This window comes from Rhinatrema bivittatum, chromosome 8 (genome assembly GCF_901001135.1).
Source record: "Rhinatrema bivittatum chromosome 8, aRhiBiv1.1, whole genome shotgun sequence".
Taxonomy (NCBI): Eukaryota; Metazoa; Chordata; class Amphibia; order Gymnophiona; family Rhinatrematidae; genus Rhinatrema; species Rhinatrema bivittatum.
Window position 1 is genome coordinate 186350707 of NC_042622.1, and position 19327 is coordinate 186370033.

General features: G+C 46.0%; 1 protein-coding gene across 2 annotated transcripts in view; it reads right to left on the bottom strand.

The window, feature by feature from the left end:
- Window positions 1-836: 836 nt before the first annotated feature.
- Window positions 837-19327, bottom strand: part of UBE2G1 (ubiquitin conjugating enzyme E2 G1) — a 185574-nt gene continuing 167083 nt past the window's right edge. For both annotated transcript variants that reach the window (XM_029612570.1, XM_029612571.1), the window contains 2 exons: window positions 11917-12039; window positions 837-1970 (listed from right to left, as the gene is read on the bottom strand). In XM_029612570.1, coding sequence (XP_029468430.1) covers window positions 11953-12039 — 87 coding nt within the window. In that variant the 3' untranslated portion in view covers window positions 837-1970; window positions 11917-11952. The remainder of the gene's footprint in view (window positions 1971-11916; window positions 12040-19327) is intronic.

A 19327-nucleotide genomic window follows, 5' to 3' on the forward strand; every position in this document is an offset into this window, starting at 1 on the left:
AAGTTTTTGTGCTAATCAGTCAGCATAGACAAGGCCCTTCTTGGCACCAAAGACCAGAGAGAGTTTGCCCTCTTTAATGGGGAGAAGGGAAGGAGAAATTGTTTATGCTAAGATTTCCGCATCATGGTACTTAGTGTAAGAGAAGTCCAGTCTTTTTGGTTTAGGTACTGCTTCTTCAGCTGAAGAATGTTTGCTTTTCACTCATCCAGAATTTTGAGGAGAACTCAAAAATTGAGTGAGTGACCCCTGAAGTTTATGACTCTGGGAGAAATTGGGCACAAACAGCATAGTTGGGGACATCATGCAATGGTTCCAAAAAAACTGAGGCAGTAGGCCTGGAGATCTGATAAAGACATCTTGTAGGAGCATCTGGGACATCTTTTGAAGCCCAGTTTCTTCTCTGCCATTGGAAATAGAGCAGACACTAAGCTGAACTCGCATGTTTACAACTTAAAAAAAATTTTTTTGGAGCCATGAAAACAGAGTGATCTTTCCTCACAGCACAGACAGATGTCACCCACTTGTATGGCTGATTACCATAACAGATTCAGAAATAATTTGTGCATATTGAAAGCAGCCATCATATGCAATTAAGCCAATTTCTCCATATTATATAGAATGCCATAAGTGACCGACACCATTATGCAAGATGTATTATGCACTTGTTCACAGGGCTTCTCCCAGGACTGTAGCAATGAAACCTGCAGAATTTTTAATTTGGACAATGTTTCATTGTTACAAATTAATACTACTTGGCACGTGTTCTGCTGAAACATTTCAGTGTACAGAAAGCTCACCGAGCTATATTTTAAGATCTTTAATAAAAACACACAAAATATTGGAAAAAATTATATTTTGGAAGAACTCACTACAGAAGGTGACAGAATTCCAAAATCAAAAATTACATGAAAATATACATCACCATTTTTTCTTCTTTGTACAACGGGTGAGGAAAAACTGTAGTAGCATTAAAACAATTATAAACGGAGGGTCACAGAAAAGAAAATGGAGGGGAAAAAAAAAAATCACCAGCATTTTCAATACCAAGCCCAGAAGTTACTCTTTGAAAACCTACAGCTCTGCATGCTTTGCTTATTCAGTTTCAACACCAGGCAAGAAGTAGGAGGCAAAGGGAGAGTAAGAAAGAAGATCATGTTAAGCTTAAATTCGTCTGCTGACCGCACAAGAGCTAAATGCTGATCAGTCTATTAAATAAAGCAAATTCCTAGGGTGCTCTCTGCAGCCAAAAGTGTTATTGCTACACCCAAGCAGAAAGACGTGTGAAATTGGTTTTATGTTTAAGAAAGCACCTTGCAACATTAAACTCCAAATCCATCGATAAACTCAAGTAACTGCTGACATATTTCCACACATCTGAATACTTTTTTGGGGTGGCATGGGCAATGCTCATTCCCAAACCCAAAAATACGTAGTTTAAACAAGTGAAGCTTTTTTTTTTTTCTTATAAATGAAAGCCTCGAATATTTTGCTACAGGAAAATAAAGTAGAAAGTTTAATCTTACTTGATTTAAATTGGACATGCGGTATGGAAATTTTAAATAACTGATAAGGAAATTAATGAACAGGGAAAGAAAAAACTGCTAAAATCTTTTTTTTGTGTATTTTTTGCTTGAGAATTTACACGATTCTTATCCTAACTACAAGAAAGCATCATTTGGTACAATGGGCATTTGTGGAGGTACATGAACAGTATATATATTATCCAGATCATGTTGTGCTATGTACAGGTCTTTACAATTCTTCCTGAAGGTTAAAGCAGTTCATTAGAATTTGAAATGCGTAATTTTTTTTTTAAGTTGGCACTTGTTAGGCTCTTGTCAGCATTGATAACTGGCATGTTTTATTGCAGCCCAGTGCCAGCCAGTGTTTGCCAACTTGTTGCAACATAAGTCCAGCAAAAAGGTGGGTAGAGTGCAGGAAAAACAGTGCCATGTTTCTCAATTGGAGACCTATAATAAAGAAAAAAAAATAAAATTACCAACTTATTTATCCATCATGAAAACACTTTTTTTTTTTTTTAAAAAAATAAATGCCTTTTGCCAAATGCATATTCAAGTCACTGTATATTTCAACTGACCTGCCAAACTTTTTTTTTTTTAAACTGGACTTTGGATTAAAAGATCCTTTTATGATTGCATAGTTTAGCAGCAAAACCCAAATCAAGTTTAGTACCATCAAATTAGTTACCTGCTCTGCTCTAGTGATCTCAGACTTAAAATTTTATTTAGTTATTGCTTAGGAGTGAGCACATATAGAAAGACACTGCTACACACATTCCAGTGACAGAAGTTGAGCACCACTGTGTACTGGAGAAAAAAAATACATTGGTTATACCACACAATGAACATAGGCACCTGCCCTTCTGACATGATCCCCAGTACTGGCAACACTATCACAATAAACCAACCCTCAGTGGAAACTGAATCACAAATATCACTAGGTTCACATCATTAACAAGACACTAAAAATTAGTCATATCTCTGTCTCCTAAACCAATGTTTGAGTTTTAACTAACACAGCCACAAACTACCCACAGCAATGGTGACAGGATTGAAACATGTAGCAATCTGCTGTCTGAAGCAAGGGATGGGATGAGATGGTGCCACCCTCCCCCCTTGGCTTTCTCTCTGGCACCCACACTCAAGCACCCTCACACATGCTCTCATACTCCTCCCCGCAGGCACCCTCACACATGCTCTTTCATACCCCCCTCCTGGCAACCTCACACATGCTCACACCTCCTCTCATACAGAGACACACACCCCTCTACACACTCACTCTCACCAGGGCCTTCATCTTCGCTGCCAGCAGGACAAGCTCTGCTCGAGGCATGGCAGGGCCTCATCTGCTGCCAGCTCCAGGAAAGGCCTGCAGCACAGCAGGGCCTCTCTTGCTGGCAGGGAGTAGGAACCCCACCAGCACATTACTTCTGTGTGAGACTGCAGCAATGGCGCCCCTCCCCGTTAGCACCCAGGGCGGATCACTCCTCGTGCACACCCCCCCCCCCCCCCCCCAGTACACCTCTAAAAGAAGGAGACTCTGGCTGCACAGGGGGGAATTCTGGGCAGGTCTTTTGTTGTTTTGGCGGCAGGGTAAGGCAGCCGCTAAAAGAGTTTGGGGGAACAGTTTTTGCCGCTTCCAAAGTTTGATACCTGAAGTGGCCACCTCACCCTACCTCATTATAGAACTGCCTCGCTACTAGAACCTTAGAATTCTGAAAGTTTTAACAGTGCATTATTCACGTTCAGTTCTTTCAAAAGGTTTGTGCTTTACAAGCCTTTGCAGGGCTCCAGCTCCAGAAAAGTTTAATACTGACACCAGCATGCACTAGTCTTGGATCAAGAAACATTTATAATTTGAAGTTTGATACTCCAATAGATTGCACATTTTGTATAGGCTTATAGCTAACCCCTCACACACAGATAGATAGTTTGCACAGTATTTACAGTGGTAGGACATCTATACAAACTGTCTTGGGCAGCTGAGGCACTATTTTCGAGACGTCTATGCTGGCTGAAGTCCCAAAGTTGTTCATTCACCTCAGAAGTTTGAAGAATCATTTGTCCCAAATCCCAAGCATGAAATTCCAAGATGCTCAACCTTTGGCACATCCCTTCTGCAACAAATCAAGTCTCCACGTAGCATTCATATGTTCATTTTTAAATTTAGAGGAAATTTTTCAACCCGCACAATACCTGCAGACTTTACATTAATTTTCAAAAAGGAAAAAAATCTTTCCCATTCAAAACTGAGCTGGTGAAAGTTACAGAGACCTGCACCTATTTGTATTGGTACATGTATGTACCAACCTCTCCTTGCCACTTCTGCATGCAAAATTGCACACATCCTGGCACTGTGCACACTTTTATGCGTAGCTAGGGTAGGCAATTTTCAGAGAATCCATTTTGGAACATAAAATGCTGTTTTACTTTCAGAAATATTTTTGAAAATTGCCCTTCCTAGCACTAGTTTCACTCAATTTTGTGCTGAATAGAAAAAAGAATTAACCTTTGACATAGTTCAAATAACTGAGTAATCAACTGCCATATAGCTACATACTACCCAAAATTTGGTCCCGGCATAACCTTGGCTCCTCTGCCCAGCCAGTGCACTGCTCCTTGAGTGGTGGCACAACATTTTCAACAGATGAGATTAGCAGAGTGGGTCCAACTTCTGATAATCACAGTGCTGGCATGAGAGGGAGTAAGTAGTGTGCTACAAGGGATCTCTTTACATGTCACATCTAGAACAATGTGAACAGTTTTAGTAAAAGTGGTATTTGTGCATATTAATTATGCAAACCTGCCACAATGTTGACAAATCTGTTGCAGAATTTGCCAACTCTTGCTACTGACTACTCATTCTGCCACTAGAAACCAGGCATCTTGTGTGACTAACCTTTTGTTCTGTTTATCAAAGTGGTGTTGACTCAAAAACCTACAGAGGAATAGCTGCATTAGTCTGGGGTAGCAAAAATGACAAGAGGTGGGTGGCACCTTACAGATTAACCAATTTATTGAGGCATGAGTTTTCAATAGAATCCACTTTTGTCAGATGCATGAAGTGAACATTAAAAACTAGATTTCATTAAATCTTTTGTACTTTATCCACAGACTATTAGGAAGGTTTTGATCCATTTGAATTTAAAATGTTTTCTGTAACTGTACAAAACATACTAAACATTGCTCTGCAAACAGCAAGTGGTGAATTGACATCCCTCTGAAAATTAGCCAGAGCTAGCAGAAATGGGGGATGTGGGAGAGAAGACTTTTTCCTAATAGCTCCTAAAAATCATTAATCTGTGTCTCCTGCAAGTTCACACATACCCTCAGCTTCAGTAATCTCACCTGAAGGCATTGTTTAATTTTCCTGCCATGGAAATATTGTACTACAGCTATCTAAATAAGAACATTCCTTAGGCACACAGCTCAGATACAGCAGGGAGCTTTTGGGAAACCATGTACTTCTATGGAAAGCACAGTTGCTTACCTGTAACATGTGTTCTTCTACGACAGCAAGATGTTAGTCCTCACACATGGGCGACATTATTGGATGGAGCACAGCACGGAAAACTTATGTCAAAGTTTCTGAACTTTGACTAGGCACACTGAGCATGCCCAGCATGCCCTAATCCATGCAGCCACGTCGAGGTCCCCCTTCAGACTCTTAACAGAATTACGATAAAAATATAATGAAAAGCCATAGGAGAATCCCAACTCTGCAGGGTGGTGGGCGGGGTTTTGTGAGGACTGTCCTAGGAGAACACCTGTAAGCAATTCTTTCTCCTAGGACAAGCAGGATGGTAGTCCTCACACATGGGTGAATCCCTAGCTATAGGCTGCTCCCCAACACAAAAAGGGACCAACAAGCAACAACCAGGTGCTGTTGGTAACAGAAGGGGAGACAGCCTGAACCTAAACAATGGGATCTAGGTAGAGAGCATTGGGTTCTACACCTCAAACAGGTTCTGGAGAACAGACTGGCTGAACCTACTGTCACGTCAGCCATCCCTATCCAGACAGTAATGTGATGCAAATATGTGGAGAGAACTCCATATCGTGGCCTTGCAGATTTCCTTCACAGGAACTGCTCGCAAGTGGGCCACCAACGTTGCCAAGGCTCTGACAGAATGAGCCTTGAACATGACCCTCAAGATGCAGTCCCGCCTGGGTATAACAGGAGATGCAATCTGCTAACCAATTCTATATTGCCTATATGGCAATGGTAAGTCCCAACCTATTCCTATCAAAAGGAATGAAAGGTTGGGTGGACTGTATGGGCTTCTGTCCATTCCAGGTAGAAGGCTAAGGCTCTCTTGCAATCCAAACCGCAGTGCTCGCTTGTCTTGGTGTGAATGGGGCCTGCGAAAGAAAGTTGGCAGGTCGATGGACTGGTTCAGATGGAACTCCATCACCACCTTAGGCATGAACTTACAATGTGTGCGCAAAACAACCCTGTAATGATAAAACTTGGTATGAGGTGGATAAGTAACTAAGGCCTGGAGCTCACCAACTCTGCGTGCTGAAGTGACTGCCACCAAAAATTTGACTTTCTAGGTCAGATACCTCACGTCACAAGTGCACAGTGGCTCAAAAGCTGCTTTCACCAGTTCAAGGAGCACCACATTGAGGTCCCAAGGCTCAGCAGGAGGCCTTAATTGAAGCAGGCCCTGCATGAAGCATATAACTATGGGCTGCTCAGAGATGAGTGCACCAACTACACCTTTGTGGTATGCTCCAGTAGCACTCAGATGAACCCTAACAGAGTTGGTTTTTAAGCCAGCCGTGGAATAGGAGCAAGGATCTAGGGCCTTTTGCTCACACCACATGGAAAACCTCCACTTCAGTCCGTAGGACTTCCTAGTAGAAGACTTTTGAGAAGCTACCACGACCAGAAACACATCTTTAGAGAGATCAAGCAGCTGCAGGGTCAGCCTCTCAACATCTAGGCTGTGAGCAACAGGGCCTGGAAGTTGGGATGCCACAGCCTGCCTGATCCTGAATGATGAGATCTGGGGAAGTCCCCAGGCTGATTGGTTCCCGGAAGGACAACTCCCGTAGGAGAGGGAACCAGATCTGTCTCGGCCAATGAGGAGCTATAAGGATCATGGTCCCCAGGTCCTGTCAGAGAATCAGAAGAGTCTTCAAAACCAGAGGGCGTGGAGGATACGAGTACAGAAGACCCTTGCCCCAATTGATGGGCAAAGGCATCCGAGGCTGGTTTGCTGTCCAACCTGAATAGGGAACAGAACTGAGTTACCTTCCTGTTGTAGGGGGATGCAAACAAGTCCACGTCCTGGTTCTCCCGGAAGCGGAAGATCCGGTTCGCTACCCCCTGGTTGAATGACCACTCATGGGGTCTGATGGTCCGACTCAGTCTGTCCGCTATGCTGTTCTCCATTCTGGCCAGATATATGGTCCGGAGCACCATCCCGTGGGACAGAGCCCAGGACCAGATATGTACCATCTCCTGACACAGGAGGAACAACCCCGTACCTCCCTGCTTGTTGACATACCACATGGCAACTTGGTTGTCTATTTGAATCAGGACAATTTTGTTGGAAGCCGATCCCTGAAAGTCCATAGAGTGTACCTGATCGCCCAGAACTCCAGGAAGTTGATTTGACACTACTTCCTGAGCAGACCACAGACCCTGGGGTGTGGAGCCCCTCTACATGGGGACCCCACCCCAGGGTGGACGCATCTGTGGTAAGGAAAGTTTGGGTAGGGTGATTCTAGAAAGATATTCCCTACTCCAAATTGGAAAGGACACATCACCAGGATAAGGAGTCCCGGACAGAGACAATGTGATGCGGTCCTGAAGGTTCTAGATGACCTGGCGCCACTGCGACCTTAAGGACCATTGGGCTCTGCACATGTGCAAATGTGCCAAGAAGTGACAGACTATCACGGCCATTTGGCCCAGCAGCTTCAACATGTGCCAGACTAATACCTGCTGGCTCTGTTCAATCACCTCCGCTAAGGATGCCAAGGTGACCGCCCTGGCATGCAGCAGGAAGGCCTCTGCCTAAGCCATATCTAAAAGGGCTCCTATAAATTCCAGTTGAGATGGACTAAGATGAGCCTTTGGGTAATCTATGACGAACCCTAGTGACTCCAGCATCTGGATGGTCAAGTGCAAGGACAGATCTGCTCCTGCCCGAGAGGCGCTCTTGACCAGCCAATCGTCCATATAAGGGAAAACATGCATTCCCAGTCTGTGGAGGTGAGCCCCACCACAGCCAGACGTTTAGTAAAGACACATGGGGCAGACACTAGCCCAAATGGCAACACACTGTACTGGAAGTGCTGTTTTCCCACCACAAATCTGCGATACTTCCTGTGAACTGGAAAGCCCTCTATGTGAGTGTAGGCATCGATAAATAGAGTGAGTATAGCCAGTTGCCTTTTTGTAGGAGGGTAATCAGGGTATGCAGGGAAACCATCTTGAACTTTTCTTTTCTGAGAAACTTGTTCAAGGCCCTCAGGTCTCTGATGGGACGGAGTCCCCCCTGTTCTCTTTGGAATCAGGAAGAACCGGGAGCAGAATCCCTGCCCTCTTTGCCCTGGTGGGACAGGCTCGACCCTCTTGTCACTAAGAGGGCAGAGAGCTCCTGAATGAGTACCTCCTGATGCACAACGGCCCCCAAAAAGGGCAAGGAGGAGAATTTGGTGGGTGGGTGATGGACAGAACCCACTCTGATGTTATATTGGGCCACTGGTTTGTGTAGAACCATAGCCTGCCCTTGACCAGGGAGTCCAGAGTCTTGGGTACAGGTGGCTGGCTGAAGCTCCCTATGATAAGTGGGAACAATGCCCACTTATTTTCAAGAAGAGACTTAAGACTATTGTTCACACAAGCTTTCCCATAATCTCTTGCCGTTCACCACTTTATCATGGAACCTATCATCCCAAGCTTAGGTTCCTAATCCCATCCGCCTCATCGCCCCAGCTTGCCATTTTGCTATCTCGCTCTTGATCTCCCTTTAAAATTGTAATAACCCCTCTTCCTTCCACACCCCCTTCTTTCAGGCCATTCCTCCCTCTCTATAATTTACCAATTTGTTTAAGTTTCCCTTATGTACTAATTTGTTTAAGTTGCGCCCAAGTTATCTCCTCCTTTGTTCTATGTAAGACAACTTTTGTTTCTGTCAATGTTTTGTTGTAATGTAAACCGGAATGATAATTAACTCCGTTAATTGAACTTCGGTATAAAAAAAAGTTATAAATAAATAAATAAATGGTCCAGTCAAAACTGCATCCCGGGATTTGGCCGGGGCGCCAGCTGTGGCTTGGGAGCCCACTGCTACCTGGGACAGCCGTGAAAGCTCACCTTCTGGGAAGGTGAGCGAGGGGCCGGAGGATACTACTTCCTCTGGCGGTAGAAAGACTTCCTCAGGCCATACCTTGCTGACCTGGCTGGTCTGAAGTGCTAGTGGAGAGTTGTTTGTGATCCTGCAGCTAGGCCACAGTGTCCCTCACCTTATCCCTAAAAAGACTCTCCCTTGTACACGACAGGTCAACAAGCCTTTCCTATACGCTGATTCCTGCTTCAGAGACTCTCGCTGCCATCTCAAAAACATTGTAGGTGGCGTGCACCTCGTGTTTTCCACACTCCAGGCCCTGACACACCAGTGACAAGGTGTCTTGCTGCTGTAAATGGTAGCTGCTCAGCCACCTCCTGCACCTGTTTCCAGAGGTTGTGAGTAATGGCCAATGTAGAGCAGGTAGGAGGCAATCCGGGCAATGAGCAAAACCCCCTGGAAAAACAAAAAAACCTTTCCTCCCAAGGGCATCCAACGCTCTATGCTCTTTCCTTAGGGGTGCCGAGGCATGGGTCCAGGAGCACGTGGCTGTCTTGAGAGCAGATTCAACCACTACAGATTGGTGTGCCAACTGGCTCTTGTTGAATCCAGTAGCCTGTTGGATGATGTAAACCCAGTCAGCCTTCCTGTTAACAGGAGGAACCAAGAAGGGATGCTCCCAAATCCTCAACTCCTTAAAGATCTCATGCACCGGGACCACCACAATCTCTTTAGGAGCCTCCACAAACTGGAGGATCTCCAACATTTTGTGCCAGGCATCCTCCTCTGTCATTAACCCAAACAGGATGGCTTCCGCTATTGCCCGCACAAAGCCTGTGAAGGTCAGATCCTCAGGGGAAGACCACCATCACTCCTCTGGAGGAGAAGGCTCTGAGGGGAGACTGTCTTCTGAGGAGGATTCCACAGTGTCATCCTCCTAGGGGTCATAAGGCACCTCATCCTTGCTGTAATCCGCTGGGGGTCCTAGGTGCTTGGCCTTTGTCCAGAGGTCTAGGGACAGATGGCACCAATGCCAGACCCAAAGCCTACAGGCTACAGGGCCAGCACCAATGGGGCTTCTTCCTCCTTTGAACCGGTGACCACCACATCGGTCAGGGGGAGGCATCTGTTCCCCGGGAACTGGCACAAGCTAGGTTGGTAACATGAGCACAATGAGATGCTCCAGCAGCAGTTCCAGCAGGAAGAGCCTGGGCATGGGCACAGATACTGTCTGTGCCACTGGCTCAATGTCCCAGAACGCTTGGTCGACCGCAAGCTGGACTCAGCACTCCAACTGCTCCTCGAAACGGACTGGGAGGTAGGAAGGGTGGCCAGAGTTTTCTTGGATCGTCGAGGTGGATCAGTGACAGATACCTAGACCAGTGGAGACCGCCTTGGATCCCTGGCATTGATGGAGGAAAGGCACTCCTTGCTGGAGCATTGCAGCAAGACCCGGTGCCAACCTGAACCTAGCACTGTGCATGGAGGGTGACTGGTGCCAATGCTTCCTTGGTGCTCGGCCTGGTCTTTCCCTGGTGCCAAGGTCAAAGACAACAAACCCGATGTCCTGAACCTCAAAGAGATCGACAGGGGCCGGTCTCTGGCAACCCTATCTGCCGATGGCATCAACGTCCATTGGTGTGTCTCTGTGGTCCTTCGGCTTTGATGCCAGGAATGCAGAAGTAGATAGCTGGGATTTCCTTGCCCCCTTGTCTAGGTGAGTGAGACGACCTTTAGGGGTCATTTGGTTGCATATGTAGCACCCCCGAATATCGTGCAATGCTCCCAGGCAGAGGATGCATACCTCGTGTGGATCAGTGATGGACATGGTCCTCAAGCACTGGTGGTATCAACGAAACACTGACGAGGCCATGGCGAGGTGAACTAAAGGGTGAAAAAAACGACAACGAAGGTGGCAGGTAACCAAGCGACAGACACCAGCGGGCACTGAAGCACCACCGCCACAGAAGAGCAGATACAAAGAAAATTTATCGAACCAATGAAAAACCTAACTGGAAGTGAGAGGGAACGGAGAGGGAGCTGCGATTGGGAAAAACCCCCGATAGACACCGACAAAAATCAGTGAAAGTTTTCCAAAACATTAGAAAGTTAACAAGAACTCAGAAACCGTGAAGCAATAGCTCCGTGGAAAAAGAGAATGAAGAGGGACACCGTGTGATCGGTGGATTAGGGCATGCTCAGTGTACCTAGTCAAAATTCCAGAAAATTTGACATAAGTTTTCCATGCCAGGCTCCATCTGATGATGTCACCCATGTGTGAGGACTATTATTCTGTTTGCCCTAGGAGAATGTACTTTCAACCTGATTCAAATGTAAGAGGAAACCACTGGCAGTCTACTACATTTTCACACCATCTTTTAGTTGTGAATGCTCCCATATTATAAAAGGTGGTAAAACTATGAAATAAGTTCTACCTTTTGGTAATTAGATTAAATAGCATATGTAAGTAGGCCAGCCCTGTGGTTCAGGCCTTAGCACTTGCAATGCAGGGGATCCCACAGAAGCAATATACTTGGGCCCAGGAAGGAAAGATGGCTACCATTACAGTGGCTCCCCCTACAACACAACAGCTCTGAGGGTGTAGCTTGAAGGTGCCCCCCCCCCTCACCCCCAAGACTTTACACCGCTGAAGATCTCCTAAAGCCAGTGGTTCTTAACTCAATCCTGGAGCTCCTTCTATAGGCAGTCTGGTTTCCAGGACTTCCACAATGAATATGCCCAAGATAGGTTTGTATACAATAGAGGCAGCATGTATAAATGTATCTTTCAGGCATATTCATTGCAGATATCCTAGAAACCGGACTGACTGGGGTGGGAGGCATTTAATCATGAACTGGGCTGAGAACCACTTCCCAAAATGATCTGGGTTTGCACTATTTGGGAAGGGTAAGGGATGGCAGAAACCAAACCACAGGGGAAAAAGAAAAACACCATATTTCTGAATATGCTTAAAAAGTTGCAGGGGATATTACAGTTGTGAGGAGGAAAAATGTTTAAGATCCTGTGAAGCATTCATTGCACAATAATAACCACACACTAGAGAAACTTTCCAAATGTGTTCATGTGCTTACCCTGAAAAAGTGTAGCTACTAACAGCTGAATTAATGTCACTCAAATGCAGTCTCTTGGCTTTTTCTTACACAACGGGCAACTTTCCTTTTGAATTCTCCGTTCCTGTCTTCCCTCCATTCTTTCTGTAAAGTCAAAGAAACAGACTTGAAAAAGTAGCTTTAAGCTGGAATGCGCTTTTACGGCTCCCCAGTCTCATTAACACACAGAAGAAGTATCAATATTGTAAGTCAAGGACATCTCGCTGGGACCTGCTGTTAACTACATATTCTAGATCCTCAGAAATATAGTATCAAGATGCATCATATGCTATTTGCTAGTCTGACTAGCACAAGAAAGCATATGCAAAAGTATATGCATCTCTAACAGAAGCATCCGGTAATCAAAGACCTGAATGAAACAGCTCTCCTATTCTGAAAATGTCCGAAACCATATGTCCAGCCTACATGCTGTTCAGGTAATGAAGGATTTTGTCCCGCAAATTAATCTACCTCCCCTTTAAATAAGCTTTCCTGTTTACATCCACTTAAAACCATAGCATGGAAGAAATAAAGGCATTAGGCAAACCTCATAATGTGTACTACACAGAACAGCTTTCTTGAACCAAAACAGCTTTTCAAGTTTCTGTAAAAATTAATTTTTCAATTATATTCCAGCAACAAAGGGTAGGGCACAGATGACATTCATATGTTCCATCTTCTCTCTCTAGATGGTGCTAGAGTTCAAAGAGTCAGTATTTATACATTATGTTCAGATCTTTTTAGATTTATTTCCTGCCTTCCCAACAATAGCTCAAGAGGAGCCTTCGACATACACACAACATCAAAATAAACCTATCTAAATTACATAAAGCATTTTGACAGGTAAACCACAATAAGCAATATAAATCAGAATAATCGAATTGAAAAACATGTCATAGAAAGCATAAAATGTACTAAAAACAGTTATAATGAAACAGGCTTCTGGTTGAAAGATCTACAAGCAATTCTGTTACTCTTTCCAATCAGATTCGTTTGCTCGCCATATCTTCCACCATAACACTATTTTCTGCACATACTTTAAGTATCCTTTGAGAAAGCAGAGTTGCTTACCTGTAACAGGTGTTCTCCCAGGACAGCAGGATGTAGTCCTCACATGTGGGCGACATCACTGGACGGAGCCCTATCACGGAAAACTTTTCTGTCAGTTTCTAGAACTTTTGGACTGGCACACTGAGCATGCCCAGCATGCCATAATCCCTGTAGCCACAGGGGTCTCCCTTCAGTCTCGTTTGTAGCAAAAGGTGTGAGCGAAAAAAAATAAATTTTCGGACAACTCCGCGGGGTGGTGGGTGGGTTTCATGAGGATTACATCCTGCTATCCTGTGAGAACACCTGTTACAGGTAAGCAATTTTGTTTTTTCCCAGGACAAGCAGGATGGTAGTCCTCACATGTGGGTGATTGGCAAGCTACAGGCTGACTCATATTTGTTTGGACCAACAGCGTACAACTTGTGCAACAGGTACAACTGGTGTACTGTTGGGAAAAATGAGGCAGCCTGAAAATCACAGCAGATTGGATGTAGAAGGAGTTAGGATTATACTGGAAATAAGTTCAAGACGGATTGGCCCAAGGCAGTGTCTTGGCATCCTTTCTTGTCCAGGCAGCAATGTGCTACAAAAGTGTGAAGAGAGCTCCATGTTGCAGATTTACAGATCTCAGCAAATCGGTACTGAACGATAGTGTGCTACTGACGTTGCCATGGCTCTTACTGAGTGCGTCTTCACTCGTCCCTGGAGAGGAAGGCCTGCTTTGTCATAGCAGAATTCGATACAGTCTGCTAGCCAGTTGGAGAGAGTTTGTTTGCCCACTGCAACTCATGGTTTGTTTTTATCAAAAGAAACAAAGAGTTGGGTGGATTTCCTATGGACTGCAGTGCGGTCTAGGTATAATGCAAGTGCACGTTTACAGTCCAAAGTGTGTAAAACCCTCTCGCCCTGATGAGAGTGGGGCCTTGGGAAAAATGTGGGAAAGACTATACACTGTTTCAAGTGGAAGTCAGTAACCACCTTAGGAAGGAATTTAGGGTGAGTATGGAGGACCACTCAGTCATGTAGGAACTTTGTATAGGGTGAGTATGTGACAAGTGCTTCAAGCAGATGTAATGGCTACTAGGAAGAGAACTTTCCATGTAAGAAATTTAACATCGCAGGAGTGAAAAGGCTCAAATGGGGAACGCATGAGTCTTGTAAGTACTACATTCAGGTCCCATTCAGTGACTGGTGGCCGTAGAGGGGGCTTGAGTTGTAGTAGGCCCCTCAAACCTACTCACAAGGGGTTGCGCTGTTACCTGGGCATCCGTAACTCCTTTGTGGTAAGCTGAGATGGCACTCAGGTGTACCCTCACCAAAGAAATCTGGAGACCAGAGTCTGAAAGGTGCCAGAGATAGTTTAATAGAGATGGAGTGGGGCAGGAAAAAGGGTCTATACCTTTTTCCATGCACCATATGGTAAATCTATTGCACTTAGAATGATAGGATTTTCATGTGGAAGGCTTTCGTGAGGCTACAAGCACTTGAGAGACCTCATTTGAAATGTTGAGCGGTTGCAGGAACAAGCTTTAAAAACATCCAGGCTGTGAGGGATAGGGTCTGACGGTTTGGATGGCATAACATGCCTTGGGTTCTGAGTTATGAGAGTGGGTGCTGTGCCCAGGCAAATGGGTTCTCTGATCGAGAGGTTGAGAAGCATGGGGAACCATACTTGTTGAGGCCAATACAGGGCTATGAGTATCACTGACCCTTTGTCCTGTTGCAGCTTCATGAGTATCGGGGGGATATGCGTATAGGAGACTTGTGTTCCAGGGGCGAGTGAAGGAGTCCATGGCTAACTGGTTTGGTTGTCTGTGCAGGGAGCAGAATCTGCCCACTTTGTGATTCAGTTCGGATGCAAAGAGGTCTATTGTTGGTTGACCCCAGCGTTGGAAGATTCAGTTCATTACCACAGGATCCAGAGACCACTTGTGGGGATGGAACTGTTGTCTGAGGCGATCTGCTACTACATTCTGTATGCCTGCCAGATAAGTGGCCCAGAGATACATGGAGCGTGCAAGGGCCCGGGCCCAGGCCCAGATCTGCATGGCTTCTTGGCAGAGGAGATAAGAGCTTGTTGCGCCCTGCTTGTTTCAAGTACCACATTGCCTAGGTGTTGACCGTTTGTATGAGAACAGTCTTGTGTGAAAGGCAGTCCTTGAATGCATATAGAGCATAACGTATAGCTCGAAGCTCTAGGAAGTTTATCTGAAACGCTGCTTCGAGCTGTGGCCAAGTACCTTGAGTTTGAAGGTTGTTCATATGGGCTCCCCAACCCAAGTTGGATGCATCTGTGGTTAAAGTTACTTGCGGAACTGGTTGCTGAAAGGGTAGACCTGTTAGCAAGTTGGCTTTGTTCGTCCACCAGAGAAGCGATAAACATAACTGGTGGGTTACCTGAATCTGGGATTAAAGTGGTTGACTGGCTTGGAGCCACTGAAATTTCAAAGTCCACTGAGTTATTCTCATGGCCATAGGAGTGACGAGGACCGTGGAAGCCATGTGACCCAGCAACGTTAAGAATTGATGGGCTGAGGCTGTTTCTTTGTGCTCAGAGATGTAGTTAGTCTGGAGAGTGTGTCTGTGTGGTCACTGGGCAGGAAGGCCTTTGCGACTGTGGTGTCCAAATCTGCTCTGATGAAAGAAAGGAGGTGAGATGGAGTCATGTGGGACTTTTGGTAGTTGATGAGAAATCCTAACCAGTGTAAGATTGATAGTGAGTTTGAGAGCGTCAAGAGCTCCTTGCTTGGATTGGCTCTTGATGAGCCAGTCATCCAGGTAAGGAAAGATGTGTTTTTTTCTTGCGTAGATGGGCTGCAGCCACTGCTAGGCATTTTGTAAATACACGGGGTGCCGAGGCAAGTCTGAAAGGCAGGACCCGGTACTGAAAGTGTTGATGTCCCACTAGGAAATGCAGGTATTTGCGGTGATGTGGGAATATTGGAATGTGAGCGTAAGCATCTTGAAGAAACAGAGAACAGAGCCAACCACCTTTTTGCAGAAGGGGGAAGCATGGTGCCCAACACCACCATCCTGAATTTTTCTTTGTAAAAATTTGTTGAGATTGTGGAGGTCTAAGATGGGGCGGAAGCCGCCTGATTTCTTTGGAATGAGAAAATTGCGGGAGTAGAACCCTCTGCCCTGCTGTGCTGTTCCACAGCCCTGGCGCCCAGAAGGGTGGACACTTCTGACTCTAGGAGACTTGTGTGATCTTTGTGTATCCACAGTGGATTGGGTCATGAGTCTGGGGGTACCATGAGGAAGTTTAGATGGTATCCCTGGGTTATGATGGATATCACCCATTGGTCTGTGGTAATGTTGAGCCAGTTGGTTATGAAATGGTGAATTCGACCTCCTACTGGCAGATGTGGATCTGGATTTGAGGAGCAGCTGCTGTTCTCTAGATAGGTTTCAGAATCCAAAGGCTTGGCCTGCTTGCGGTGGAGGCTGAGGCCTGGATGCCTTGGACTATCGAGAATGTGCTCTCAGATGGCCTAGTTGGCCTCACTTGAGATGCAGGTGGGTAGTATCTGCATGGGCAATAAAATAGTTTTCTAGGGTCCCTTCTAGTGAAATCTTCTCACAGAAGAAGGGGCCTCGGTAGTCACTGTGGATAACTGCCACAGGGTCTCATTATGGTTTTAATTGAGCCACTGCATCTTGTCGCCGAATAGGTTTTCACCGGTACATGGCAAAATCGGCAAGTCTGTCTTGGACTTCAGGACTCAAGTCAGAGGCTTTTAGCCAGGCTCACCTCCTGGCGCTGATTCCTGTCGCTGACATGCGAGAAGCTGTTTCAAAGGAGTCGTAAGCAGCACGAACCTGTTTCCCAGCCTCATACTACAGAAAGGCCATCTTGCTGTTGGGGAAGAGAGTCAGCTATTTCCTGAACCTGCTTCCAGAGATTCCTTTGATACTGTATTACGTAAAGTTGGTATGCAGCTATTCGTGACACTAGCATGGAACCTTGAAATATCTTGCGATCCAAGATAAAGGAATTTTTGGTCCTTGCCAGGAGGTGTTGAAGAGTGTGGTCGCAGTCTTCTGGCCTTCTTTTATGCAGACTCAACTACCACAGACTGATGGGGTAGTTGTGGTTTTTGGAATCCAGAATATGCTGGACCAGATAAGTTGCATCTGTCCTCTTATTTACTGGCTGAACACCACAAGGATGCTCTAGAGACGATGTTGCAGATCCACTAGCACTTTGTGTATAGGGATAGCCATGACCTCTTTTGGAGCATCAACAAATTGGAGAACTTCCAATGTTTTATGGCATGTGTCCTCTGTAATCAGATCAAAGGGAATGGTCTCTGACATCTCCCTAACAAAATTGGCAAAGGAGAGATCTTCTGGGGGAGATTTTCTCCTTTCTTCCGGAGGAGATGGTTCTGATAAGATATCCTTTGTGGATGTGTCTGTGTCAACATCTTCCCATGTGTCAGAAAAGGTCTCTAGTTGAGATCCTGAAGGAGGGAAGAAGGCTGGTACGGTAGGACGCGTTGGCACAGATGGATCCTTCGATGGCCTCGATGGAAGATACTGTGGCACCGATGTGGGTTTCGGCAGCACAGGAGGCATCGATGGGAAACTAGGGCCTCTCAGTCCAGAGAGCCCTGATGGACCAGGCATCGGTCCCGGTATCAGTGAAAGGGGACTGGAATCCATGCTTTTGTCGGAGGACCCCGGAATGGGAATCAAGGCTTTCAGAGACTTTGCGGGTTGCTCTGGCATTGGTGGCCCAGGTTGTGTTGGAAGGGCACCGATAAGTGTATCCAGTTTGGTCAGCAATGGTGCAAATATCGATGGCTCCAGTGTCTGTGCCGGTATGGGGGCCAGCATCGATGGCTGTAGGTCTCATAGCATCGAGCACTGCCTGGCGGATAAAACAGTCCAGTTCCTCCCTGAAAGCTGGTGTAGATAATCGCAGCTACAGGGGGTGGCAGGCTAGGCGCTACTGGCACCTCCACAGGGAGTTGTGGGGGCTCAGTACCTGGCACCGATATTGGTGGGGATTGCCTTGGTTTTTCAGGTGGAGAGGGTGTTAAAGGCTCCTCTACCCGTGTCCTCTTCGCAAGCGGCTCGATAGCCATTCAGGCCGATGCGGTGTCTGTGTTGGCACCAGGAGTAGACTCACGTTGGTGCTGGTGTCTGTGCTTCACTTGGTGCTCAGTCTGGTCTTTCCCAGCACCAAGGAAGATGATATAGATGCCTTAGACTGAGTCTGTGACGGACGGTCACCACTGCCCTGGTGCTCCCAGTGAGGTTTGATGACTAATTTCTTCAATGCTCCTGCCAGTGATGATTGGGTGGACGTTGATGGACTCAACTTGTTTTTAAACAGGGTCTCCATCTTGTCGAGGCGAGCCCACCTACCCTTCGGAGTCATCTGGGCACAACTTGAGCAGTGAGAAACGTCATGTGATGAGCAGATGCACAGCACACAGACATCATGTGGGTCGGTAATCAACATGGTACGGGGGCACTCCGGACATTTTCTGAAACCAGTTGCCATAATGGCAGCGGTTGAGGCCCAAGAACGGTCGATGGCCTGTGGACACTGAAAAAAAGGTGGGAGCAGGAGCTGACCGGGGACAGTGAACTTTACTCACCGAGCGATGAAAAACACTATCATGATGGGAGACCCCTTTGAGGGAACTTTTTAATTAAGTAATCTTCAAGTTTTTTCCGTGAGGAAAATTGTGAGAAAATTGAACTCCTAACTGCGAGGCAAACTGCAGCGTGGAAAAAAAAATAAAAGACTGAAGGGAGACCCCTGTGGCTACAGGGATTATGGTATGCTCAGTGTGCCAGTCAAAAGTTCTAGAAACTTTGACAGAAAAGTTTTCCGTGATAGGGCTCCGTCCAGTGACGTCACCCACATGTGAGGACTACCATCCTGCTTGTCCTGGGAGAAAATATAGCAGCATAAAATTCTAAGAATTAAAAAAGCACAGTTGCTTACCTATAACAGGTGTTCTCCTAGGACACCCATTCTCACAGATGGGTGATATCAGATGGAGCCCGGCATGGAAAACTTTTGTTAGTTTCTAGAAGCTTTGACTGGCATACTGACCATGCCCAGCATTACACTATCCACGCGTGGTCCTCCTTCAGTCTCATAACATAGCCAAAAATACGAGCGAAAAACAAAACACATGACCCAACCCCGTGGGGTGGCGGGAGGGTTTCCCGAGGACTACGATCCTGCTGTCCTAGGAGGAGAATACGTTAGAGGTAATCAACTGCACTTTCTCCTAGGACAAGCAGGATGGTAGCCCTCACAGATGGGTGAATACCAAGCCCCAGGCTGCTTCTGGCCACAATTAAGACCAACAGTCAC